Source organism: Oenanthe melanoleuca, chromosome 25 (genome assembly GCF_029582105.1).
Source record: "Oenanthe melanoleuca isolate GR-GAL-2019-014 chromosome 25, OMel1.0, whole genome shotgun sequence".
Lineage (NCBI taxonomy): Eukaryota > Metazoa > Chordata > Aves > Passeriformes > Muscicapidae > Oenanthe > Oenanthe melanoleuca.
The window spans coordinates 4,858,047-4,885,019 of NC_079358.1; the positions used below are offsets into that span (position 1 = coordinate 4,858,047).

At 44.3% G+C, this 26,973-nt stretch overlaps 2 protein-coding genes and 2 long non-coding RNA genes across 4 annotated transcripts; 2 read left to right on the forward strand and 2 right to left on the reverse strand.

Annotated features, from left to right (window-relative positions):
- Positions 1 to 208: 208 nt before the first annotated feature.
- SYCP1 (synaptonemal complex protein 1) lies at positions 209 to 18,940 on the reverse strand. Its single transcript, XM_056510430.1, is given in 30 exon segments — positions 209 to 1,379; positions 1,456 to 1,542; positions 1,780 to 1,926; positions 2,144 to 2,203; positions 2,435 to 2,509; positions 3,243 to 3,335; positions 3,989 to 4,099; positions 4,668 to 4,784; positions 5,603 to 5,665; positions 6,388 to 6,452; positions 6,762 to 6,790; positions 6,792 to 6,817; positions 7,234 to 7,315; positions 7,966 to 8,036; positions 8,273 to 8,390; positions 8,880 to 8,983; positions 10,117 to 10,178; positions 11,267 to 11,334; positions 11,728 to 11,912; positions 12,049 to 12,143; positions 12,604 to 12,712; positions 13,100 to 13,173; positions 13,788 to 13,857; positions 14,237 to 14,295; positions 15,400 to 15,473; positions 15,684 to 15,751; positions 16,146 to 16,310; positions 16,861 to 16,907; positions 17,074 to 17,149; positions 18,140 to 18,940. Coding segments are annotated over 30 exon segments (2,622 nt in total). The 5' UTR covers positions 18,218 to 18,940; the 3' UTR covers positions 209 to 1,235.
- LOC130262974 (uncharacterized) lies at positions 2,165 to 9,603 on the forward strand. The gene is made up of 3 exons (XR_008842224.1): positions 2,165 to 2,228; positions 7,255 to 7,340; positions 8,944 to 9,603. It is a non-coding gene; the product is annotated as an uncharacterized LOC130262974 (long non-coding RNA).
- Positions 18,941 to 19,501: 561 nt separating the features above from the next.
- LOC130262719 (antigen peptide transporter 2-like) lies at positions 19,502 to 26,673 on the reverse strand. Its single transcript, XM_056510121.1, is given in 13 exon segments — positions 19,502 to 20,276; positions 20,862 to 20,957; positions 20,959 to 20,990; positions 21,571 to 21,730; positions 22,207 to 22,380; positions 22,449 to 22,637; positions 22,718 to 22,846; positions 23,228 to 23,425; positions 23,949 to 24,154; positions 24,885 to 25,015; positions 25,093 to 25,201; positions 25,789 to 26,317; positions 26,607 to 26,673. Coding segments are annotated over 12 exon segments (2,166 nt in total). The 5' UTR covers positions 26,291 to 26,317; positions 26,607 to 26,673; the 3' UTR covers positions 19,502 to 20,036.
- On the forward strand, positions 23,372 to 25,065 carry LOC130262994 (uncharacterized). The gene is made up of 3 exons (XR_008842248.1): positions 23,372 to 23,460; positions 24,060 to 24,161; positions 24,979 to 25,065. It is a non-coding gene; the product is annotated as an uncharacterized LOC130262994 (long non-coding RNA).
- Positions 26,674 to 26,973: the final 300 nt, after the last annotated feature.

A 26,973-nucleotide genomic window follows, 5' to 3' on the forward strand; every position in this document is an offset into this window, starting at 1 on the left:
CCGCTCTCCTCAGCGTAGCCCGCCCCTTTCCCCGCCCCGGTTTTCCCTCCAGCCAATTAGCGCACGGCTCTTCTTCCGTCAACAAGCGCTGGCCAATCAGAGAGGGACAGGGAAAAGGCGGGAAAGGCCCAGCCAATGGGAGCGCCGGGTGCCTCACGGAGCGCGGCCAATCAGAGCGCGGCTGGAAAGACCGCGGAGATCACCACAGTCCAGCCATGTGGATCTATTCTTCCAGATCTTTGCACAGTATTTGTTAGTTACATACAATAAATAATCTTATTTACATCACTACTCAACACCCCAAGATAAGGAACCCAAACTACTGGCCTATCCCTAAGACTACACAAAACGAAGGCAACAAATGTTTTGCTTCCCACATCGGACAAATCTGAGATTTTTGATTTTTCATTATATAGGAAGAAGTACTTGTAGTTTTCTTGTTATCTCCAGGCTCTGAAGTGGGGATTGTCATTGTTGTGAAACCAAGATTAATCAAGGATTAATACAGAAATAGATGTTCTAACCTATTGTTACATTTCTGTGGAAGGCTGGCTGGTGATTCAGTTTGATCATTTGATTCTGTGTTCATATATTTAAAGCAATAGCTTTTAGTCCCACACCTTACATTTCAGACAAACAATTTAATGGCATCTTAGCATTGTTTTCATTATCTTATAACGTGCATATTTTACTCTTTATGAAACTGAAATATTTTTGAATTCAAGTAATTCTACTGAAACTTCAATTTTAGAAATTTCAAAACAGTTCTAACATACCAAAAACAAAACAGTTTAAAAAGACAGGTCTAACAGCTATTCAAGTGGAAAAAACAAGAGGACTTCAGGTAAAAGTGCATGCACTCAACAGCTACTTATCTTTCACTAAGTGTTATGTATTAAGAAAAACAGTAAATTTAAAAGAACAGAAGTTCTTTAAACCAGTATTTCTAATGCCAGAAACAGCTTTGAAACAACTTCCTATCTAGTTATATCTTTTCCAAAATTTAAAATTGGCTAATTTGTGTCCCAACATTTTGAAGCACAAGGGAGGAAAGGTGGAAAATGCCCTTAAATGCAGGGGGATGTAGTTAAGGAACTAAAAAGTTTATATGTGTAAAGGAAACGAAAATAGTATTAAACACAGCACGACAGAAAGATGCAACACACAAACTGAGAGAACAACAGCCCCGTGGTGCCAGCAGCGAGCAGGGCCAGGGCACTGGGTGTTTCTGCATTTCAAGCAAACAGCTTTGCAACTTCCTTCATTTTCCTCCTCCTGTCCACCTTGGAAAGGGCAGTCCAGCCCGCCTCGCGCATCCTCCTCATGGTTTTGAGTTTCAGGGCAGAGCCCGGAGATTTCACACTGGATGCAGCTGGTGTCTGGCAGGGAAACAAAGCCATCCATCAGTTTCTGTAAACAACCTGTGTGCTCTGATCTTATCAAAGGCTGACATACCTTTTTTGGTGCTGTGGAGTGCAATTGTGAAGCTTGTGGATAATCTTTGTACAGTGTTTTAAACATTTCTTCTTCCGAGACTATGCTCTAATAAATTAAAAAGTTATTTAGTCACACTGTATTTTTCCTTCCCTCTAAGGATATTAAACTATGAAGAAAAAATAAGCTGAGGCATAACAGTTCAATAAAAATTATGTACATGTAACCACAATTCCAGAAAGAGTCAATTAAGTAAAAATATACACATAAATATTGTTTTGGATGTGGAAGCCCAAAGGCTTTACCTTCCCTCTCAGACACAGCACAGTTTGCTCTGACTCTTACCAGCAGGTCAGTGTGCTCAGAGCTGTCTGACTGAGCATCCAGCTGGATCAGCACTTTCTGCTTTTTCCTGGTGCTCTGCTCTGAAGGTGGGTTTGTGCTTCCTCCCCTTTGCAGTTTATCTGTCGGAGGAGTCTTTATAATATACGTCTGGGAAAGAAAAATTTTATATTTTAAAATTCCCTGTCTAGATCTAAACAAGGTTTAGAAGTCTCATAAGGCTGTGTTTTCTATAATTTAAAAAGTTTTAAGTGAAAAGCATTCGAGTGTCCTTTGCTGAATGCAAATAAATTACCATGGCACTTCAATTGATTCTACACATATAAATACTACCAAATTCTAAAACCAATTAAAAACTTAAAGTTACCTTGTGTTTCTTTTCACTTTCAGGAATTATGTTTCGAGAGTGATGTTTTAAAAGATTCTCCTAAAAAAGAGTTATGTGATAAGAGGTAAATACTCACTTGAATTCAGTTGTTAAAAATCTTCTGGGTGTAGTTACAGAACAGTTTTTAATCACAGACTGTTACAAAGTTCACACAAATACATGAGCAGACATTGTTTCTCTATTCAGTTTCATTCCTTTTACAACTTCCCCCAGAGCACAAGCCCAGGCCACACCTCTCACCCACACTGCCCAGCCAGTGAAAAACTCCACCTTTTCTTCAATTTCTGCTTTCAGTTGTTCCTTAAGGGACGACAGCTCACTCTTCAAACATGACAGCTCATTTTCCTAAAAATTAAATAAAGGGTAGGGTTAACTATGCCCAGCCTGGAAAAATGGAAACAGTCCAAAGTGAGGCAGTAATTAACAGGGATACTCATTAGATACAAAGGATTATTCTCTTTGTTTTTCAACCCTATACTTGAAGCTTTGCTTTAGCTTCTTTAAAAAAGACTGAAGTACTGTAAGAAAAAGAGGTAGTTGATCATAAGTGTTCAAGGTAAGACCTTAAAACACTTGGGAGAACAGGGGTGAGAGGGCAGACTCTAACTATTTAAAACAAAAGTTTCCTATTCAAACTGTGAAGTCAGAACATGATACACTATCTGGAAGAGTAGACACAAACACACTGCTACTCCAAGTTATTTTTAGAAACATTTGGAGTTTTTAGTGCTCAGAATAAGATCTGTAAGGGATTGGGAAAAAAAGGTGTTCTAAAGGTTTATTTTAATTCTCATTACCCATTTTTAAATCTATTAATAATAAATTTTCTTGATAAATACTATTTAAGTTTGAACCTGTTTTACCCTTAAAGTGTTTTTCTCCTAATCTTTATCTCAACTCATGAGCCCTTCAATTTTTCTTTCCCCTCCTCTGCTTAACCATAGCAAAAAAAAAAAAAAAAAAAAAAAAAGAGTGAATTTTTTTTGTGCCTGCCTGGTGCTTAGCCAGTATCAAATCACACTACACAAGGACATCAGCCCCTTCACTGAATTATTTAACACCAGAAAGTACTCCTTACCATTGCTCTTTCTGATGATAACTGTTTTTGCTGTTTCATTTTATATACTCTCAACTCTGCATCTTTTTCTTCAACCATTTTATCATACTCGTTCTGTGTCAAAAAAAAAACAAGAAACCAACAACAAACTCAAAACATGTGACTTGTAACACGGAAAAGTTACAATTATAGATCTGTCCAGTCTTAAAACATAATTTTTTAAACCAGGCTCTTCAGAAGATTCAGAAAGCACCAGGAACAAACACTGATGCTTCTGCAGAAACTGTAAAACAGAAAATGCTCAATGCAGTATTATTTTGTGGACTGTCAGAGAGTGTTTTATTTCTATGCAGCAATATGTGTTCAGCACCTAAGAGCCAGCCATGCTATTTTTGTTAATATCTGCTAAAGATATTACAAAGGAGAGTAATAGAAAGGTAAACTAAAAGGTGTCAAGGTAAACTGACAGTCAGTATTAATCACCTCAGAGAAAGAGGCCTAAACTAAACTAAACTAAAACTGAAAAATACTGCATTCAGATAGCTTCAAAGGAAGCCTGAATTTAAGAAATAATTTAAATTCTAGGAGTTTAGAGCAATGGAATTTATCTGCCCATAGGGCTTGTTTTCAAAATCTTCAAATGAATTCGATTTTAGGTGATGAAAAGTCAAGCATGTGTTCAGCTCCCTTTTCCCAGGTTCAGGCCTTTTTGTGGTTTTGAAAGGTTATTAACACATTACAAATCACAGCAACCAGTAAAATCTCACCTTGTGCTTCTCCATAAGTGCCACCATTTCAGTGATCTTGTGCTGACATCTCATATCAGTTTCTCTCTGTATCACTGTTGCTTCCTCATAAAGCAGCCTCATCTTTTCTACCTGTTAGTAGTAAATTGCATTTCATTCATAAACATAACAACATTTTTTTTAAAATCTTAGTTTAATTTCTTCTTCCCCCTGTGGGTGTAATGTAGTCCCACTTAAACTTCATTTGCTTTTAAGATCCTTTTCAAATCTGAGATCTTTTATGATGATTGTTAAAATGGGAAGATTAAAGACACATCCATGGCAGGCAAGTTCACTTTGAACCAAAGTTTCAAGCACTCTGCCCTAACATTTCTCAGCATTACCATCAAAAAATACGTGGGCACAAAAATACTAAATGGGAGAAGTTACAATCTAATTTAGCTATGCTGACTTAATACCAAAGGTAGAATTTCCTTGACCTGTATCTGGAAAGAAATAAATTTTAACTGGGTTCTTCTTTTAGAAGATATATTCACATACTTCAACTTAAGCACCTAAAGCTTTGCTCACAGGCATACACAAAAATTTCAATTTATGTTGATAAGACTGAAATCTAACAGCAAGGAATCTGGTCAATAAAACTTCATAAAACATTTTAAATAAAAAATACTCAATTGCAGTAAAAATTAACACCTCTCACCTGTTCATTAAGTTTATTTTCATTCATTTTTCTTGTTTCTATGTCTTTTTGATAGACGTCAACTGCTTCCTTATGTTGATTGTTCATATTTTCCATCTCTAACTGCAATTTATTCACCTTTTGAGAATGTAGAATTGCTGCTGTTATTTGCTTAGGAATTAATATGTTAATGATTTTTTTAACCTCTTATTTTTGAGCAGAAACACACTGTTACTTCTCAGGTATATGATTAAAGTGCTTCCTATTTAAAAGTTCAGCTTTTTTTACTGAAGAATCAGCCTGAAGTGCGTTAGAAAATATTCAAAGAAACAATGGCAACAGCACAATGGGAAGGACTGCCCTAAAAGCTGTGAATTCCTTCAAAAAAAACCACATACAGATGGAGATTTTATTCCCCCTCCTGTAAATCTATGTAAGATTTTCACAAGTTTTATGGTACATTTTCCTCCCAGCTGAGCATTTTGATTACAGTTTTTCCTTTTAAGTTCCTCGTATGAATTATCCTCAAAAAAGTCCACTTTATTCTTCAAGTGCAGTACCTAAAGTTGGACACAATATTCCCATCAGAGAGGTTACAATGCAGAACACATTTAAAGAACAGCCTGAAGTGAGTAATATATGTATGTCTTTTAAATGCTTTTCTGTCACATTGGGGTTACTGCTCAATCCACTATCAATAAAAGGAAAATAAGGAAAGGAACTGATTAGAAACATCATTAATTGTGATGTGAAGTCCATCTCTTTTAAATGTCCAGTAGTCAGTGCCCAAGATTAAAAATGGAGGCATCTTCTAAAATCTGTGAGTTCATTCCTGCAAAATCTGTATCCCAGATCTACAAACCAGTTCAGAATGTATTTAACAAGTATTATCATTAGTTACACTGGGACTTAAAAACACTCACCTCCATCTCCTATGTGATGTTATTTAAACCTACCTTCCCTTCATAAACACTGATTTTCTTGCTGTCTGCAGTAATTTTCTTTTTCAGCACCTTATTCTGTTGAAATAAAACAAAACAACTGTACCTTAGTAAGTTAACAGAATTATGTAATGGTTTAACTGTATCAAGAATGTCAGAAAATTCCAGCTTTCATTAAGTTCATGTTATTGAACAGAGTTCATTCTGTAACTCTCTGTTGTGCAGTTCAGGTTCCAGAACAATTCTCCAAACAAAGAAGTTTAATTATAATAATATAATATAATAATACAATAATTACTGTGATAATACTGTTTCTTCATGACCTTAAAAAAGGCTCCTCCAGAGCAACCACAGGGAATAACAAATGAGGGGCAGAATGGGAATTAAAAGTAAGATGCTGCTGACAGAAAGTGTGGAGATGTCATGACAAAAAATACAAGTTATATATATATTTTTACAGCAAAGTTACTACAATTTGTGCTAGTGCAGAATTCTTTTCTACTGGTGGTAACTGTAATAGGTCCTTATTACAAATACATAAATAATACTATGAAGTAAATGAAAAAATAGAAGTTTATTGAAGACACTATTTTTGTAATTGCTTTTTTCAAATTAAGGCTAATCTAACACATCAAGTGATTCCAAAGATGACTCCTTAATTTGCTCAGGTAAGATAAGAAAGGAATTTTTTTAAATTACATAGGTGTATCTAAGGATATCATAGCAAACAAAAAATGCTGAAAAGTCATCCCAAAATACCATGTGCTTATGTATTTGTGACTTTCAAAATCTCTACATACCTCTTGCTGCAACTCTTCAAAGCATTTGGTTTTATTTTCCATCTGTTTCTTTAAATTATTCACCTGAAAGAGATATTTCAAACATTAATTAAATCCTAAAAATTACTCACTGTGTTACCAATTTCTGTCAACATTCTCAAACATGCACTTGCACCAGTCTGGTTTATTCTGATGGGACTGAAACACAAGCTGATGAGTTAGAATGATTGGAATTTTAGCCATAAAGTACTACAAGATGCTAATTAATAGCAGTGAACCAGTTCCTTAGTGGTTATAGAGTTAAGAAAGAAGTAAAAAACCCAGTATCTTCACAATTTCAAAAATACACTTGTATGAAGTTCCCTACAATCCATGAAAAAATGAATTTTCCCAATTATTTTCTAGAATCTTCCACTGCTTTTCCTGAGATTTCATTTTCAGTACTCTTAACCTGAAATTACAATTGTAAATCTTTGACTTTTATAATGAAATTATGAAATCCATTTTAATGCTCAAAACCCCAGGTTGCTTTGAAACGCTAAAACTCACATTACATATAAAAAGCTAATCCAGAGCCCATCCATCACCCAGTGGGTAGATGAAAAAAAAAAAAGAAAAGCAGGTTCTCAAACAAATCTATAATATTCAACTTCCAATCAAAGAGTAAACATCCCAGTGATTGTGCTTTGAGAATAACAGGGCCCAGCATGTGGACACACAATGTCACAATTGGCAGCAGTGAAAGAAAAAAGCCTTTGGCAGAGACCAGACCCCCAAGAAGAGCTTTGCAGAAAAAATCCCAACAAACATTTTACATTTAAATTCTGCCCTGCAGGTTGTGTAACATGTTCTCATGACATGACGTACGTTTTCTTCTTTTTCATCCAGTTGACTTTGGATCTCTTGACCTGTCTTTGCCATTTTCTCCTTCAAAGACTCCAATTCATTTCTAAGGGCCAAATTAACAAACATTGGTAAGTATTTACTTATTACCTTTAAATTCTTTTCAGTACTGCTAATAAGCTCATATTTTATTTTCTAAAATGAGCTGGTAATGTTAATGGGAACTTCAGAAGGTGCTCAATGAAAATGTTCTTAAAATGAAGCAACATGCCAAGTAAGTCAATATGAGAATTGCCTATAAGGTTTTTTAAGTAGGAGAAGATGTTCCACCTAACCTAAGGAAAATATTCTAACTTGGAATATTGTAATGCAGCTATGAAACATGGGAGGTTGCCTGTCTATATGGTACAGAGACTTATGCAGAGTAACATTTATCCAGTTTTGCCTTGTCACATTTAATCCATAACCTTGAACTTCCATCTTCATTACCTTCATACCTAAGATGTCTAATGCAAAACAGGACAGCTCTTTCTATGTAAAACAAAATGATGGCAAACATTGTTCCTGTAGCAATAGGTATTTCTAATCTGAGAACATTTCTACTTGGCCAACAGCAATACTGAATAGTTTCTGTTTAGCTGTATCATCTAGAAAAACATTAATCAAAAAAATGCCAGAAAGCAGCATATGAATAGAATAACTATCAGAATCTATTTCCTTTAACAATATCAGACATTAACATTTGTTTTTACTTGCCTTAGCTGGCCATTTGCCTCTTCTAGGTTTACAACTAACTGCTTTGTATTTTCTTCTTTTTTCTTACTATCCTAAATAAAGACCCATGTCAGCAAAGAAATAAAATTCAAAGTGACTTCTTAAAAAATTCAAAGACACCCAAAGCACACTGACCTGCCTTATTCACAAGTGTAAATACACTTTCTTTCCAATTCAAACACAAAAAATAGTTTAGGTACTCTGTAGAACCATGTCATGTTGCAGTCTATCATCTGATTTGTAAAACTGATCACTGTCCTTTAAAAAAACCTGGAAGTTTACAACTTGCCTCTTGTTTTTCTTGCAGTTTCTTGAGTTCTGCAACCACATCATTTTTCTCTTGTGCTATTTGTTCTTTCTCTAGTGAAACCTTATTGAGACACCCTGTTAATTGTTCATTCTTTGACCTAATTTAAAACAAATGGCCAAGAGGAATAAGAACATGCATTCTGAAATATCCTTTTAAGTTAAATATATCCATTATTAAGTGTTACTCCATGCTGAAAAAAGTCCAGGCCTTTATCTACAAATATAAGCTTTGCAGCAAAGTCACAGTGATATAAAAAGGTGACAGAAGAAGTAAAGAAAACTAGAGTCAACTTCTATATAAGTGTAATGGTTAGTGAAGAAGATGTAGTTCAAAGCAGGATTAACAATGAATTCAGAAACTTTCTCTTCTTGTTAACAAAGTCAAAGAGATGTGGAACAACTACATATTCCATAGAATAATATAAATAGAGAAAGTGTAATTTACAAATGTAAGTATATCATTAATGTCATACTGTGTGGTTCAAAACTTCCATTAGAAAATAATCACAGCTCATTTCTCTGTGTATCAAAGTAACTTCTACATAACACCAAAAAAATTAAATAGTATATTTTCAAAATGGTCATACGCCTCTTGCTCAAGATCTGTTTTCAGAGTCAAAAGCTGGTTTAAATAATCTTGTTCCTTTTCAGCTCTGCTAGTCAGCTGTACTTTCAAATCATGCATTTTTTTCTGCAAAAGGAAAAGGAAGAGTTTTGAGCATACATGTGTAAACTACAACTCATGGTGCTTCTCAGACATGAACACAAGGCTTTCAGAAGAACCAAACAACATCCAAGCCATGGATTATCCAGAGTGTATCTTTACATATTCCTGGTGGAATATGAAGTGCTGTACATGTCCCCTGCTGTGAGTTTAATTACCTAGTTGGCAAAACTACTAAATTAGGTTCCTTGGACATAATTTTGAATAAAGACATTCGCTTCAGACTTCATAATCCTTTGCATTCATCTGAATAAAAAGACTGAATAAACATGAGAGAATTCCAGTTCTATAGGACAGAACAGCAGGGCAGTCAACAGGGCTGTCTTCATCCTCAGTACAGCCCCTGCAGGGAGTGCAAGGGGCAGCAGTCTCTACAGGAGGACAGAGGATCTGCTGTCACTTATGAGCAGAATAGTTCAGGGTGGGACACAGCTCTGTCTGTTATTTCTTATGCACTTGTATACATGTTATGATGTTTAACTTGACTATTTACAAAAACTTGTTATTGCCCTATTTCAGACCTCTCTGATTTGGAGAGCATTACAAGCAGACGTGGTAAAATAAAATGCACACCTGATTTCAGACTACCTTTAGCTGATACAGTTTCTTGTTAGACTTGTAAATACAAAATCAAAATGAAAATAAACCTCCATTAAGAGTGTACTTCATATAGCTTAGACTTCTGTGACAGACTGGGCCTGTGTCACAGTACAGTAGAGTTCAGAGGCCAGAGCTAATTACCTTCTGTAAGTTAAGAAAAAAAGGGGAAAACTTTCTAGCCAGAGGGATATAAAGTCATTTGAATGGGCATGAACGAAGCAGGAAATAACCAAAAATCTTGACAAGGAAAAGCAAAACGCAGGAGACAAGAAAAACCAAAAACACAGGAGACAAGAAAAACCAAAAAGACAGGAGACAAGAAAAACAGTGGCAATAAACAAGTTCTTCAAAGAAAACACTGAAATTGTGTGTGAGGAAGCTTAGTAGAAATGCTAAGGTAGACTGGACTGTGTTTATTTATGGCATTTAAGGTACTTGCAAAGCAAGAGGAATTTCATATGAAAAGCAAATGCCATGAGATTTATAAAATGAACATTTACCAGAGTTTCTGACAGCTCTTCAAGCTGCACTTCTTTCTCACATTTTACTTTAGTCATCTCTTCTACAGCACATGCAATGGAAAATTAATGGAACATAAGTAATTTTTCATATTTAGCAGGCAGTATAAAACATTTACCGTTTTGCAATACCCAGTTCTCAAAACTTAATGGATTAAGTTCAGAAACTGTAAAGCTAATTTATGACTTAATCTAAATGTAGACTTGAAAAAATTATTAAGAAAGACATTAGCAAATCTATATCTGAAGAGAAACTAATTATTTATCTTAAAATAAATTCAGAACCTATTAGGCTTTCCACAATTATGGCTTCAAATAAAACACGGACTGTAAGACCAGAGTATTCTCCAAGTATTGATGCATCTGCATTGTTCCAGGAAAAAAAAAAATCTGAACTGAAAAGTATCACATGGATATGCTGAAAAAGGAAACCAGTTATTACCAACTTCCAAATGTTTTCTATGTGCACATTCACAATGCTGGTATTTTTTGCAAGTACCCAACACCAAGGTGGTGTTTGGTGTGGAGTTCTCACAGGTCTCATCTCGCCTTGTTCTAGACAAATAGCAGTTCACTTTTGAGCACTTCCCAGTGTGGACAGGGACAACCAATTCAATTTCTCATCTGTCAGATGAGATCTAGCACCATGGACTGCACAGCAGGAAAACAGTGCTGAAGGCAGATCTCTTACTCTGGGGGCTAAGGAGCACATCCCCAGAAACCACATGATATCAAAGCAGAATTTAAAGACAACTCTGCCACATCCAGCATGGGGAGGGTCTACAAAAACCTTAATGGGAGGGTTTTATCCCTGCTACAAGCCACAGAAATCCTGTCTGTAACTCCTGGCACCTGCAGTGCTACTGCTCTTAGCTGGAAACCAAAACTGCTGCCATGAGAATTCATGCATGGATGGTCTTACCATTGGAGCTCTGCACAGCACTGCCCCTTGGCTGCTGCAAGTACCAATTACCACTAAAGAAAAGGCAGCCAGATGAGTAAAAAGAAATTTAGGAATTCCTGACAGCTAGAGGTACTGTAAAATCATTTCTCCAAGTACTAGATACAGTCCATTTCCAGAAAACATTTTTATTACTTCCTAGCTCATGTTCTGCCTTTCTACAAGCCTTACCCAGTTCAGCAGACTTATTCTGGAGCTCCAAGGTACGCAGCTTTAATTCAACTTCATAATTCACTGATCTAAGAAAATGATAATTTAAAAACCCCAAATGTATAGTACAAAGCACTGCATTGGAAACTCAAAGGACAACAGGACAGAGTCTTACCACAAGCACTTTAAGAACATTTACCATTCAACAGGCACATGATTTATCAGTCTGCAACACATACCAAATTTCACTTTTACAACTTAAAGTAAACAAATATTAAAGACATAATTATGGAAGTTGGAGGGGGCAAAATTTACTTTTTATCAACCAGTATCAACCAGCACAAACAAAAAAAAATTACATTAAATTCTTTGCATTTAGACCAAAAACCTTCCAAATTTCAACTTCATTTCTAATTGTTCTTGATTTTGTCATAGACTGCAACCTGTAAGATGAATCTTTGAACTGAAACTCTTTAATTTACCTATTTTGTTCCTTTTGCAGCAAGCTTTTCAAATTGGCAGTAGAAACCTCAAACTCCTCTGTCACAGCTGCAAGCAAAGCCTTCAGTTTTTTACATTCTTCCTCCTGTGCTTCCTTTTCTCTGGTGACCTCAATTAATGTTTTCATTGTAGTCTGGAATTCAGTTTCTAAGTTCTTATGATTAGCCTTCAACACATGATATAATTTCTAAACATGTTTTGCAACAAACAGCTACAGCTGTTTCATATCTAAAGTATCCATAATTATTTATGCAAATACTCATCTAGTCTATTTATACTGTAAAATTATAAGCAAGGTGTACCTCTGCCTTTTGCAATGAAATTTTAGTCTCTTCCAGCTCTGCTCTCAAATGTTCTTTACTGACCTCAGATTCCTTCAACATTTCTTCTTTATGGGCTAAGCAAAAAAGATGTATGCTTACATTTTTAAAAACAGGATATTTACTAAAAAATGCTGCTAAAATTGGAAGATTACATACATTTATAGAATTTAACAAAGACCAATGGTACTGACATCATATACTATAAATACTTTGAATATAGATGGCATAAAAATATTGAAAATCAAAGTTTTAAAAGTAAGTGTCCTCAGTGGCACCTGCCTGATTGTAAATTTGCAAACCTGAAGCAATGTATTTTCCCCTTGCAATTTTCAAAAGTTCTCACTGCTTGACTTACCCTAAAAACCACCCTGCCAGTTCTCATCCCACATAAGCAGCTTCTGTTTCAAACAAAGATAAGGCCCTCAAGGCCCCAAAATTCTGCTGCTGACCACCAACAGAACAAAACTATCATGACCCTGTTTTCCTATGCTTCTATAAACAACTACATTCAAACACAGCAGACAGAACTCTTACATTTTTCTTCTATTAAGTCAGCTATCTTATTTTGTGATGTCTGCAGCTGAGCCTGGATGTCTTTTATTATGCCATCTTGTTCATCTCTCTCTATGGTAAGAGCTGAAATCTAGAAAAATTCAAGAAATATCATAATGAAGTCTGGAAAAGGGACAGAGACTCATTTCCATTTGTACCCCAGCTATGATAAGCAGACATACTGCTGTCATTCAAGTTAGAAAAGGTTGTTGATCTCAGCCAAATATTGATCAAGTCACATTACTCTAAACGAAAAAGTTCTCCAGTTCAAAATCAAACTATGAATTCCAGTAGACTAAAGGTCTGAAACATCACTAAACTTAGCAGAATCTAACTTAAATACAGCTTGTTATTTTCTACTAACACCCAGAATTTTCTACTTTTCTACTAATACCCAAAAACACTTCTTGGCTCTTGAATTGCCCCTTTAGTCATAAATAAAATTGTATCACATATTAGATGTTAAAACTGAGCAAACCTGCTTTTCCTTCTGACTGACTTCCAGTTTGTATTCTTTTTCAAACTTGTCCACTTTTTCTGCTTCTTCTTTTACTTTTGAAATACAGTAATATCCAAAGTTAACATTCTAGCTGAAATATACTCCAAGTTCAATACAACTTCCAGTTTAAGATTGCTTGCAATTGTACAGCTATACATGTTGTTTCCCAAGAGTAACTGTTGAGGCAATGTTTGATTTTATAATCAAAATATCTTTTTTTTGCCAGCTTTCCACAGAATTAGTCCATTACTCCATGTTTGTTATAAGAAACAGCAAAGAGCATGTGAAAATGAAACAGGAACATAGTAGCCTGAGGGAGAGGCATTTAGCTGAAGTTTATGTAGCTGTACAGTAATGCATTATCATTTAAGTAAACTAACTACATGAAATAAATATTGATCTCTAGACTGTACCTCACAGACAAAACTTGGAGTTTGAGAGACTATTTGAAAAATAAAGTTGGAAATTTGGCCCAGAGGAACAACAATAGAAGGGGCCAGGCAGTGGATAGAGACAGCATGAACAAAAGAGGGTCCCAGTGTCCCAGTGTGACCTGCTCATCATTCACATCAGTCTGCCCTGACACTGCATGTTCTATGTGCTAAAAATGCCATGAAGTGCAAAACTGTTGAGCCAGCAGCATAAACACAATAAACAGAATTCTCACGTTTGAAACTCATTTCCAATCTGTCCTCCTCTGTTTGCACACAAAGTTCTTCAAATGCCAGTGTCATTCTCTAAAAACAAAATTTAATATTTGAAGCTCAATATTGGGCACTGGAAGTTCCCCAGGGGCTGCTGCCAACCTTAGCCATTCTGAGAAATCACCAGGCAAGTGAAACAGAGTCCAAAAAAAGACAGGAGTTCTGGCAGTCACCCAGCACCAAGCACGTATCACACAGACCACATGGATCCACATCCCACACACTCCTGCACCCTCTCCATTGAATGTGCTTTATATAAAACAAAAATAATTATTGAAAAGGGACTGAAAACCTGACTTCCTGCATCACACATGACATGATATGGATATAAAATTACCTCAACATAAACATGTAACTCAGCTCAGTATGCCCACACAACTCACATTCCTTCTAGCAAGCTCATGTCACTTACTTCTATGTTGCCATGAAGTTCCTCATACAATTGTCTTGTTTCTTCTCTTTCCTGTTCATCTATCAAAGCAAGAATTTTTTGAAATTTTTTCTTTTGAAAAAGTATGCCAGCTGTCCAAGTCAAAGGAGTCATCAGCTCATTTCTTATTAAGTAAGTCATTATGAAATATGGTGCCAAAAGTTATAGAATCTAGGGAAAAATGTGTATTTCATTGAAATATAAAGCAATCTCAGCTTTTAAATTTCCTCCCCAATATAATTTTTTCTGTAAAAAGTGTAATTTTGGATCAATTTATGTAACCATATTAATTTTTATAGCATTAATGTTCTTGAATAATAATTGTCAAAACTGTTAGTATTTGACAAACTGTAATGTAGGGTTTAGCACTGCATTTCTTCCTATCAACAGATACCTATATCCACAGAACTGTCATAAAATTGCAACAACACTCCATGCCCTTATTTTCCTTCTTTCCTTTCACTTTTGTAATTGATACTATTTTTCCCTAAGAAAACAATTATGGAAGAGAACAGTAAGAAAACACAGCTATTAAAAACGAACAGTACATCTATATACAAGTGTTTCTAGAATTAAGGCTAAAAAGAAATAGACACTTCTTAAATATCTAGGATCAAGTTTGTAAAATTTTAATGATTATAATAACAATTCTACACTGCATATAAAGTAAAATTCCCAATCAAGAACATGTTTTAAAAACCTCAAGAATTTAAACTTTATTGACTTGTTCAGTTATGCAACAAGAATTCTAGTTACTCATTATACCTTAGGTTTAAGATCTTTTTTCCTCACAAGTGTGTAACTGCTGCAAACAGGAAATGCCAGCTCTGGAAATTTGTTAAAGTGTGCTGGGAATTTAGGGTGGATTCTGCTGCCGAAAAACAGGCATGAAGTGCTACTTCATATCTCTTAATATATTCAGTCCTCTGGATTTAGCATTCCAAACCTTACGTGTGTTAGACCTGTGGCTTCACTTCTAGTTTTGTGAGCCACTTAAAATTCCCTTCTCATTCCAAGAGTCACATCCAGCCAATCTCAGCTGAAGAACGTATCTGGAACAGCATGAGAACTTATTTCTGTTCGTGAATTTAGAGCAAGCTAGAAGTACATTTACACTCATAAATCAAAAATAAAAAAGCATTTACATTTGCTGGTCTTCTCTGTGAAGTGAGTGCAGGTTTCCTTGAGCAGATTACACAGATGCCTCGAAGCAGTGGCTCTAAAGGAGGAAAAAATACCATGTTTTCAGAGGAGTGCACAGTGTTTTATACTGAATATAAATATATACTTAAATATATATATAATATATAAATATTTTATACTAAGTACCCAAGGAGTAACAATGTGAATGACCTTCAAAATTTAACTGCTACATGAAACTGCCCACATGAAAATTGCACAAACCCATCCATTTGGTTGCAGTACTTACTCTTTCAAGAGATCTTCACGTTCACATAACGCATCTTCCAGTTGCAAATAGAGTTTATCATTTTTTAACTAATTTCATAGGGAACAAATGCAAAAAGACACTGTTATGGAAACATATATTAGAAATACACTTTGACTTCTCAAATCCCACATGAAAAAGTAATTTTGGGTATCAGTAGACAGAAGTCCATTTAACTGGTATTACATGCTGAGTCATCCTTTGCATGAAAGACAGAATAATTAATGAACAATAATTTACCAGCAACTGAGACACTTTACAGGTAAACTCTTCAAACACACACTCAGACAGGACAGGTGCACATACCTTCTCAAAATAATCATTTTCTCAAGGCACAAACCAAACTGCAACACTCTTTAATATTTAATTGTATTAATAATACTGTCATATTAAATCAGGAAGCACTTAACTTCATCTATTCAATGTATACTATAAAACACTGGCCTGCAGATCTTTAATGGCTTTATTCTGTGCTTCAATAATCTTTCTATCTTCCTGGTGTTCCCTTTCTTTCTGGTTTAGTTCTGATTCCATAGCCACTTTCCACTCCTTGATCTTCTCAGCCTCTTTGTAGAGTTTTGAGAACGAGTCAATCCTTGTTTCTGTATTCTATTAAAACGGGTTCCACAATTTAATCTCAAATACTATCTAATTAATACTGTTGTAGATAATATATTTATCCCTTAGAAACATCACAAGAGTAATATTTTTCCACAGATGGTGATGTAAGCTTATATATTATCAGGAACCAAAGATAATTATATAAGATAATAAATCAGTTTTCCAAAGAATATTCTGACTTCAACTCTGCTGCCCCTCAATAGAATATTCAGAGCCAGTTCCACAAGGACACTTAAGTGCTTAAATCTTACTCTAATTAAGACTCACAGACTTCACAGGCACTCCAAAGAAAGAAAAAACAGTGATAACAACAAACAACATTACAATCACCTTAATTATTAAAGATTTGTCTCCAGGCATGGTCACTAAACCACAAATATCTAAGTGATTCAGCTTTAAGCAGGAGACAGAAAACATTATTCCCTTTTGACTACTTCCTTTAGCCTGAAATATCTACTGAATAATGCTTGAGGCACTATTTGGGAACAAATTCAAAGACCCCAAGTAATAAGATATGCAGAGTTGATACTTAGCTGACCTCTTCATGCACTTCAGAGCAAAGCTTTACTTGCTGTGAAAATATATCTGAAATATGAAGAGATTTACATCAATGTATTTCTAAAAAAAAAGTAACAGTTAAACTGTATTTAACATTGTTATAGATATGAAACTGTAAGACTACTCAAAAAAATTAAAACTCTACAACATAAAAAAATTTAAAGGATGTGCACGGCTAATATTTTAGTCTTACCTAAATCAGTGATTTCGCCACGGTTGGACACATCGAATGGCAATTTAAAATCATCATCTGAGCACTTGTTAAAACCCTGCACAAATTTAAAAATTAGTTTCTTATGGGTACATTTGTAAAGAAGGATTATAAAATCCAGAAAAAAAAAAAACCAAAACCCTACAGATGATGTGAAATTAAATTTTTTTCATTAATAAATCAGCTGCCTACAATTTCAAAGCCCAAGGTTTTGGTGATGGCTTTGGAACTTGCTTGCTTCTTACTTCACAGTGGTTTATGGAACTGTTGGTTTTTAGCAGTTTGCTCTATTATTAGTTTTGACTGTGGCCAAAGGGGAAGCTTTCAATGCAGGGAACTCAGCACTTCCTGCCTGTCTGTGCGCTGGTGCATGGTAAAGGACCCAAGAAGCCAAATTACTTTTTTGAAGGCCAGTAGTTGATATTTCTTTTTTGCTTTACTTCCAAGGGCAGTTCTAAACCATATCTGATTATATTTCAGCACGAAAATACCCTTTTACAAGGTATTTAAGTCACAGAAGTTTGTCCTGTAAACAGCTTCGACATGAAAAAATAACTTGCTAAATTCTCATAACTCAGTGCGGGGACAGAACATTTTCACTGAAGACTTGATCTGGTGAGAGCAAGACACCAACGCTAGTGGGAGCATCTGAAGGGGCCACTGCTCGCTCTGTGCTGAATTATCCGCACCAAACGCGGACTTATCATCGCTGAGGTACAGTTACAATACACACAGCAGATGCCCGAGAAGATTATTCCCTTCAGTTTTTACAGCAAATAACAGCAAAAGTCTTTGAAATTCAATCAGAAAGCGTTCCCCCGGCACCAGCCTAGGCACATGCACAGAAAGGAGCGCAGCAGGAGCCGTCGCGCCCCACTCGTGTGTGTGAGCTCGGGGCTCTACCGGGCACTCCCCGGGCAGAGCTCTGTCCCCGCGTCCCCGGGAAGGAGTCCCTGCGGCTCCCCTCGCCCCGTCCCCAGCTTCCAGAGCAGCACAGCTCGAGGCTGGGGGGGAAGTGTCCTCAGCGGCCCCGCGGCCGAGCGCTCACCTGGGATCTGCCCACAGACCATTGCCCAGTGCTCAGGCGCGGTGGAATGAACAATTTAAACCGGTTTTCCTTCTCCATGGCGCCGACAAAAGGACGGGCAGGCGGCTCCCAGCGCCGGCACCTCTCGGCGGGGCGCTGAAGGCGGGCAGGCAGGCGGGCGCTGAGGGCGAGCGCTGAGGGAGCTCAGGGCGGGCGAGGCGCTGAGGGCGGCGCTGAGGGAGCGCGCTGAGGGCGGGCCGGCCGGCGGGCGCTGAGGGCGCTGAAGGAGCTCAGGGCGGGCGAGGCGCTGAGGGACGGGGCTGAGGGCAGGCGGGCGCTGAGGGCGGGCGCTGAGGGAGCGCGCTGAAGGCGCTGAAGGCGAGCGCTGAGGGAGCGCGCTGAAGGCGGGCAGGCAGGCGGGCGCTGAGGGCGGGCGAGGCGCTGAGGGACGGCGCTGAGGGCAGGCGGGAGCTGAGGGCGCTGAAGGCGGGCGCTGAGGGAGGGCGCTGAGGGAGTGCGCTGAAGGCGCTCAGGGCGGGCGAGGCGCTGAGGGCGGGCGGGCGCTGAGGGCGGGCGGGCGCTGAGGGAGGGAGCTGAGGGAGCTCAGGGCGGGCGGGCGCTGAGGGCGGGCGAGACGCTGAGGGCGGGTGGGCTCTGAGGGAGCTCAAGGCGGGCGAGGCGCTGAGGGAGCTCAAGGCGGGCGAGGCGCTGAGGGCGGGCGGGCGCTGAGGGAGCTCAGGGCGGGCGAGGCGCTGAGGGCGGGCGGGCGCTGAGGGAGCTCGAGGCGGGCGAGGCGCTGAGGGCGGGCGGGCGCTGAGGGCGCTGAAGGCAGCCGGGCGGTGCTGAGGGCGGGCAGCTGCTTGATCTCAGGTACAGAGCAGGATCTATGTGGGATTCCAGAAGGAATACAGGGCAGGATTCCAGATCAGGGCAGGATTCCAGATTGGGATCAGATAGAATTCTAAAGTGTATCTGGGCTGGATTCCAGAGCAGGATGGATGGAGTGGGATTCCAGAACAGGATCGGTGGGGATTGCAAAGCAGATCAGGTGGTATTGAAGGAGCAAGATTGGGGCACAATGGATACAGTAGGATCTAGTGGGATTCCAGAGTAGTTCTTGCTCTCTGTAAAGTCAGATCAGGTCCGTGGGATGGGGACAGAGGCAGGGTGACACCAACTCTTACTCTCATCCCAGCAAGAATGACCGCCTGAATGATCCATGGTGCCAGGTCCAACCCCTTCCCTTTCCCTGCAGAAAGCCACAAATTGCTGGCAGATTGCAGCAGATTGCTGCTCCCACCCATCACGCAGCAGCTCTTCCCAATAGATTAACTTCCTGCTTTCCCATGTTTTAAACATAATAATTACAATTACTCCAAATAATTAAATACAAAATAAATCATTTTAATTCTGGTGTGATAATACCCTGGTTTGGGCAATAAATCCCAATTTCCTCCTCCTCCGGTGCTTAGCAGTTCCTCTCTGGGAACCATGAATAGAAAAGGGAACATAGGGAACTGGGATGAAGACACTGGGGATAGGGATGGGGACAATGGGAAAGGACTGGGGACATCAGGAGCTTGGAGTGAGCACAGCAGGCGTGTGATGAGGATATGACACCCACACCCAGGTCCTTCCCTTGGGATTTATTTCCCACTGTGCATCTCATGTCCAGGAGCAGATATGGGGGACATGGGGATCATAGGGTGGGGCTTGGATACGGTGATCTGTGCACAGAGAAGGATACAGGGGACATGGGGAGTGGGGATCCAGGGGACACAGACATCCAAGGAATGGGCAGACCTGGAGACACAGGCAGCACAGGGAGCTGGGATGCAGAGGATGCAGGGATAAGGGATTAATGGGACAGGAGCTGGCTGGTGACACCAGGAATGGGGACACTGGGGCTAACTGCCCTTCATTCCCTGCCGGATGCAGCCCCCTTCTCGCTGCCCATGCTGGGGGCCTCCGCGCTGCCTCCACCGAGGAGCAGGCGGCTGTAGGCGCCGCAGCGCTGCCGCAGCTCGGCCGGCGTCCCGCTCTCCACCACGGCTCCGCTCTCCAGCACCACCAGGCGATCGGCGGCATCCAGCACCCGCCCCCGGTGCGACACCACCAGCACGGTCTGGGCCAGCCCGGTGCGCACCCAGCGCTGTGCCTGGGGCAGAGAACCCTCATCCCATCCTGTCCAGCTCAGTCCTGCCCAGTCCCACCTGATCCCACCCAATCCCAACCAAGCAATCCCACCCCACTGTCCCGTTCCTCTCAGTCCCACCCTAACCCCATCATCCTATTCTTACCTCCCTGTTCTCCGTCCCATCCCCATGCCCACTATCTCATCCTGTTCACACTATCCCATCCCGTCCTACTCCCACCAGCCCAACCCTTCCCATCGCATTCCATCTCTCTGTCCTCATCCTGTCCCATCCCATCCCACCCTATCACATCTCTCTGTCTTCATGCATTCTGCTTTCCTGCCATCCTACACCCCTGGTCCCATTCCCATCCTACCATCCTGTCCTATTTCTACACCTTGCTGAGCCACACCACCCCACCCAATCCCTGTCTTCATCCTATCATTCCCACTCCATCCCATTACCCCTCATTCCCAGCACCCCATCTCTCCAGCCCCCAACCCACCCTTCCACTCTCACACCATCACACCCCATTTTCACCAACTGCACCCCTATCCCAACCCCCTCCATCCCACCTGTCCTTCAAACCAGGACACCACCCCACTCACCGCCCCCTCGTCTCCGTCATCCAGAGCCTCGTCGAGGATGAGGACGGCCGGCCGCCGGAGCAGAGCCCGGGCCAGGGCCACACGGCGCCGCTCCCCCCGCCGCCAGCCGTCCCCCGCGCTCCCCCACCTCTGCGGGAGCAATCCCTGCATCAGGGGATCCAGCCCCGGGCTTCCCCCTCTTCTCCCCACACCCTGTGCTTCCCCACCGCTGTGGGAGCAATCCCTGCATCAGGGGGATCCAGCCCCGGGCTTCCCCCTCTTCTCCCCACACCCTGTGCTCCCCCACCTCTGCGGGAGCAATCCCTGCATCAGGGGGATCCAGCCCCGGGCTTCCCCTCTTCTCCCCACACCCTGTGCTCCCCCACCTCTGCGGGAGCAATCCCTGCATCAGGGGGATCCATCCCTGGGGTTGCCCCTCTTCTCCCCACACCCTGTGCTTCCCCACCTCTGGGGGGACCCTGGGATCAGTGGGATCCCTCCATTTTCCCCTACCCCCCACACTCCCCCACTACTGTGGGAGCAATCCCATGGCATCAGTGGGATCTGATCTCAAGGATTCCCCCACACCATGTTCTCCCGTCTCTGCCAGAGGATCTTGGGATCAGGGGGATGTGATCTAGGGGTGCCCCATCTCCCCAGCTCTCACCAGCCCCCCTCCAACCCCCAGGATGAAGCCCCAGGATTCCCTTGGTATTCCCGCAGCTCTCACCAGTGTCCCAGCCCTGCTCCAGCCCCTGGATGAAGTCCATGGCTCCAGCAGCAGTGGCGGCCTCCTGCAGCTCTGACTCTTTGCAGTGTTCCAGCCCCAGCACGATGTTTTCACGGATCGTTCCAGAAAACAGGACGGGATCCTGCTCCACCAGCACCACCTGCCCCAGCCCCAAGCCCTGTGATGCTGTCTTGGCTCTTGGTGTCCCCATCCTTGTTCCATGATCCCATTTCTCCTCGGTGTCCCCATTGTCTCCATCCCTGATCCCATTGTTCCCATCTGTCTTCCCAGTGTCCCCATCCCTGTCATCGCCATCCCATTTCTCAGTGCTCCCATCCCATTTCCTGGCGTCCCCATCCCTCTTCCCAGCGTCCCCATCCCTCTTCCCAGTGTCCCCATCCCTGTCAGCGCCATCCCATTTCTCAGTGCTCCCATCCCATTTCCTGGTGTCCCCATCCCTGTCAGCGCCATCCCATTTCTCAGTGCTCCCATCCCATTTCCTGGTGTCCCCACTCCTCTTCCCAGTGTCCCCATTCCTGCTCCTGATGGCCCCACACATGCCTCCCTGCTCCCAGCTCCGTTTCAGTGTCCCCACCCCTGTCCCCATTGTCCCCATTCCATTCCCAGTGTCCCCACCTTCCGGTGCAGGTACTGGTGTTCATATTCTGGCAGTGGGATCCCGTCCAGCAGCACCTTCCCGCTGCCAGGCTCCCGCAGACGCTCCAGCAGTGCCAGGGCCGTGCTCTTCCCGCTTCCATTGGGCCCCGCCAGCGCCGTCACCTCCCCGGAGCGCACCTCAAAGCTCACATCCTGTGGGATGGGGACAGCTCACGCCAGAATTCCCACCCCTGGGGAACCCCCAGAGCCCCCAGACCCACCTTCAGCACAGGGCGCTCTGGATTCCCAGGATACGTGAAGGAGACCTTCTGAAAAGTGACGTGGCCCTGAAGCTCAGGGGGCTCCCGCGTCCCCCCGACGTCCCTGGTGGGTTTCCTATCCAGGTATTCCCAGATCTTCCAGCCGACAGCCGCGTTGGTCAGGAATTCATTGAAGCCGTAGAGCAGCACCTGGCGAGAAGGAAGGGGATGGCACCGGGATGGGCAGGAGCGTGGACGGATGGACAGACACGTGGATTCCATGGGATCACCTGGACATGACTGCCAACCGTGTTCTGGTACAGCAGGAAGGTGACGAGGACCCCCGGAGTGATGCGTCCATCACGGAGCAGCTGATGGCTCCGGAACAGCACTAGGACCCGGATGGTCAGGTGGAGCATCTGTGGGTGGGAACAGGGATACTGGTGCCCCAACCCACTCCTCGTGTCCCCATTCCGCTCCTGGTGTCTTTATCCCTGTTCCTGGTGTCCTCGTTCCAGTCCTGGGGTCCCCATCTCACTCCTGATGTTCCCATCCTTTGTCCCAGTGTCCCCACTCTGCTTCTAATGTCACCGTTCCCATTCCTGCATGCCCATTCCTGATCCCAGTGTCCCTGTTCTGGTGTCCCCATTCCTGGTGTTCCCATTCTGCTCTCAGTGCCCCCATCTCAGCTTCTGGTTTCCCATTCCTGATCCCAGTGTCTCCATTCCCAGTGTCCTCACCCCTGATCCCAGCATCCCCATTCCCTGGTATCCCCATTCCCATTTCCAGTTCCCCCTCACCCTGTGGACAAGGGTGAAGAATGCCAGCTCCAGCTTTATCCGCTCCTTCAGCCTCAGCTCCTTGGCCAGGTTGCAGCTGTGTTGCTCCTCCTCCTCCTCCTCCGCCGAAAAGATACGGATTGTCTCGATGGCGGCGACAGATTCCTGCACCCCCGAGGCTGTCCGGGCAGATGCTTCCAGCATGGATTGCTGAAGTGCCTGTGGCAGCATTGGAGGGTCTCCAACTGTCCCACGTCACCTTCCTGGCCCATCATCCACGTCCTGTCCCCAGCATTCCCATCCCACCACACCCGCTGCATCCCCACTTTTGCATTCCCACCATCCAACATCCCTCTCTCCCATCCATTCTATCAGTCCTAATCCTACCATCTCTATCCCCACTGTCTCATCCTCATTCCTACCATTTTCATTCCCAGCATCCCATTCCTCTGATCTTCATCGCCACTCCAAATCCAGCCACACCATCCCAACCCATCTCCCTATTTTATCCCATCCCATTCCATCTCATCCCCATACCAGCATTCCCACCATCCCATTCCCCTGGTCTCTATCCCCTCTCATCCCACCATTTCCATCTCCATCATCTTCCTTTCCATTCTCCATCATCCCCATTCCATCCCCACCATCCCATTCCCCTGGCCCCCATCCCAACTCTGTCATTCCCACCCCCTCATCCCACCTGGGTGTCCCCCTCCCACTCTCTCCCTGCCGCACTCCTGACCTGTTTCCGGGCGCTCTGGATGCGGCGGGTGGTGATTGCAAGGGGCACCTCCAGCAGTGCCAGCAGCGCCAGGCCCGGTGCCAGCCCCACCATGAACACCCCCACCACCAGGGCCATTCCCAGGCTTCGGAGCAGAAAGTTGGCTGCAGTCGGTGCCGCCGAGCACACCTGAGGCACTTCGGTGGAAAACCGAGCCAGGAGCTCAGCTGCAGGGTGGGAACAGAGGTTGGGATCGTGGTGGGTGGGGACAGGGTGGGAATGATCTGATGGGGACCAGTGGATGGGGACATGATGGGATGGTGGGAATGGGACGGGACAGTGGAGATGAGATGGTGGGAATGGAGATTGTGGGATGGGGTGATGGGGATGGTGGGATGAAACTGGGGACATGCAATGGGATGGAGTCATGGGAATGAGAATAATGGGGATGGGAAAGTGGGTAGAATGGGAAGGTGGGATTGGGACAGGATGGGACTTTGGGGTAGAATGAAGCCAGGAAGATGATGGGATGGGATAATGGGATAATGGGATAATGGGATGGGATAATGGGATAATGAGATAATGCGATGGGATGATGGGATGGGATGCGATTGGGATGGGATGGGATGGGATGGGATGGGATGGAATGATGGGATAATGGGATGGGATGGGATAATGGGATGATGGGATGGGATGGGATGGGATGATGGGATGGGATGATGGGATGGGATAATGGGATGGGATAATGGGATGGGATAATGGGATGGGATGATGGGATGGGATAATGGGATGGGATAATGGGATGGGATGGGATGACAGACAGACAGGACAGGATGGGATGGGGATTGGGGGCTGGGATTGAATGCTGGGATGGGGACTGGAGTGACAGGATAGTTGGGATGGGACGGGACAGGTGGGATGGGTCAGGTGCGCTGGGGCTGGGCCGTGCCCCGTTACCTGCCGGCGTTCCCTGGAAGAAATCCAAGTCTTGGTGCACCAGGTGGGAAAAGAGCCGGAGGCTCAGGCTCTGACGGAGACGTGCTTTCAACAGCAGGAAGAAGCACCCACGGCACCCAGAGAACAGCACGCTGGGGGGACACGGGGACACGGTGACATCAGGGACGCTGGGCGCATGAGGAGCGGCCCCGGGAATGCTGCAACCCACCTGGTGGCTCCAGCAGCCGCCACCATGCCGACAGCTCCGGCGGTGAGTCCATCCCCACTGCCGATGGCATCCAGCACCTTCCCGGTGACGTAGGGTCCCAGTGTCTCCCCTGGGGGTCACCGAGACCGTGTCACCGTGGGTGTGACCACTGACACAGCGGGACCCGGATTTGTGAGGGGCAGGACCCGATCTGGGCAGCGGGAATCTATGTTTGGAAGGCAGGACACGATTTGGGCAGGAGACAATTTAGAGGGGTCAGGACCCAGTATTGGGGGTTTAGTGCCAAATTTAGGGGTTTGACACGCAATTTAGGGGGTCAGTACCAATTCTGGGGGATTCAGCACACAATTTTAGGGGTCAGAACCTAAACATGGGAGATCAGGACCCAAGGCCTTGGAGGTCAACATTCGTTTTTGGGCATCAGACGCTACGTTTGAGGGTCAGCACCCAATTTTGGGGATCAACACTTAAGTTTGCAGGGTCAGAACCCAATTTGGAGAATCAGGACTCAATTTTGGCAGGGTCAGCACCCAACTGAAGGTGTCAGCTCCCAATTTATGGAGGTCACCACTCAGTTTCAGGGTGGTCATCACCTATTTAGGCACTCAGCACTCAATTTTTAGGGGCCAGCGTTCCAGTTTGGGGCTGCAGAACCCAAATTTGGGGTGTCAGCGCCTGCCACCACACGTCACCCACCAGTGGCCGCCAGCACGAGGCAGAGGACGGCAGCTCCAAGGACGTTCCGCTCCTCCCAGGTCAGTGCCAGAACGCGCCAGACGGTGCCAGGAGCCTTGGGGACGTCGCCGGGGGTCTCAGGGTCACCGCCAGGGACCGGGGGCGCGGCCCAGGCCAGCTGGGCCAGTGCGGCAGCTGCGTGGGCGACCCCGAGCCAGGCGGGCGAGGCGGCCGCCAAGAGCCCCGGGCCGGCCCCGGGCGGGCCCAGGAGGGACCGCAAGGTTCCGAAGGCTGCGGGGGTGGCGGCCACCGTCAGGGCGGCCGCGGTGGCCCCGGGGGGACGGCGCGGGGCGAGCAGCCAGGTGGCCACGAGCAGGACGGGCAGGCGCAGGGCGGCTTCGAGCCACACGCCCGGCACGCCCAGCGGAGCCAGCAGCGGTACCAGCGGCACCAGTAACACCAGCGCCAGGGCATCGGCCACCAGCAGAAGGCCGGGCAGGAGAGCAGCGGATGGCAGCGCCATGGCGGAACCAGCACAGACCAGTGCTCCCTGCGTGGGAAGGATCAACAGCCTGAGAACTCACCAGTTAAAACCAGTGAGCACTGGGGTGCTCCCCTGCCCACACCAGTGCTCCCAGTCTAGACGAGGGTGCTACCAGTCTTGTGCCCTGAGCTCAGCAGTCCACACCAGTGCTCCCAGTCCAGCCTGGGGCGCTCCCCAGTCCACACCAGTGCTCCCAGTTCAGCTCGGGCTCTCCCCACTCCACAGCACTCCCCAGTCCAGCCCTCTCAGCTCCCCAGTCCACACCAGTGTTTCCAGTCCAGCTCGGGGCACTCACCAGTGCACACCAGTGCTCCCAGTTCAGCCCGCCGGTAGCTCAGTTAAGGTCAGTTAAGATTTCGCTTTCGAGCCCCCGCCTGTCTCGCTCTGCCCCGCCCCTCCCGCCCTCTCCACGCCCAAACTCCGCCCACACCACGCCCATTCCCCGCCCATTCCCCGCCCCCTCCCTGCATCGCCTCCTCCGGCCCGCAACCCGCTCCGGCTCCCTCTACCTGGCAACCGATGACGCTTCCTCCAAGCTGACCAATCGCCGGCGCTCATTCCAGGCGTGTGGGCGTGTCAGTTCCAGGGGATTCCCGCCGGCTGTTTGCGGCTTTCCGGGAAATCGCGGCGCCTCCGGGAATGAACCGGTGCGGTCGGGGCGG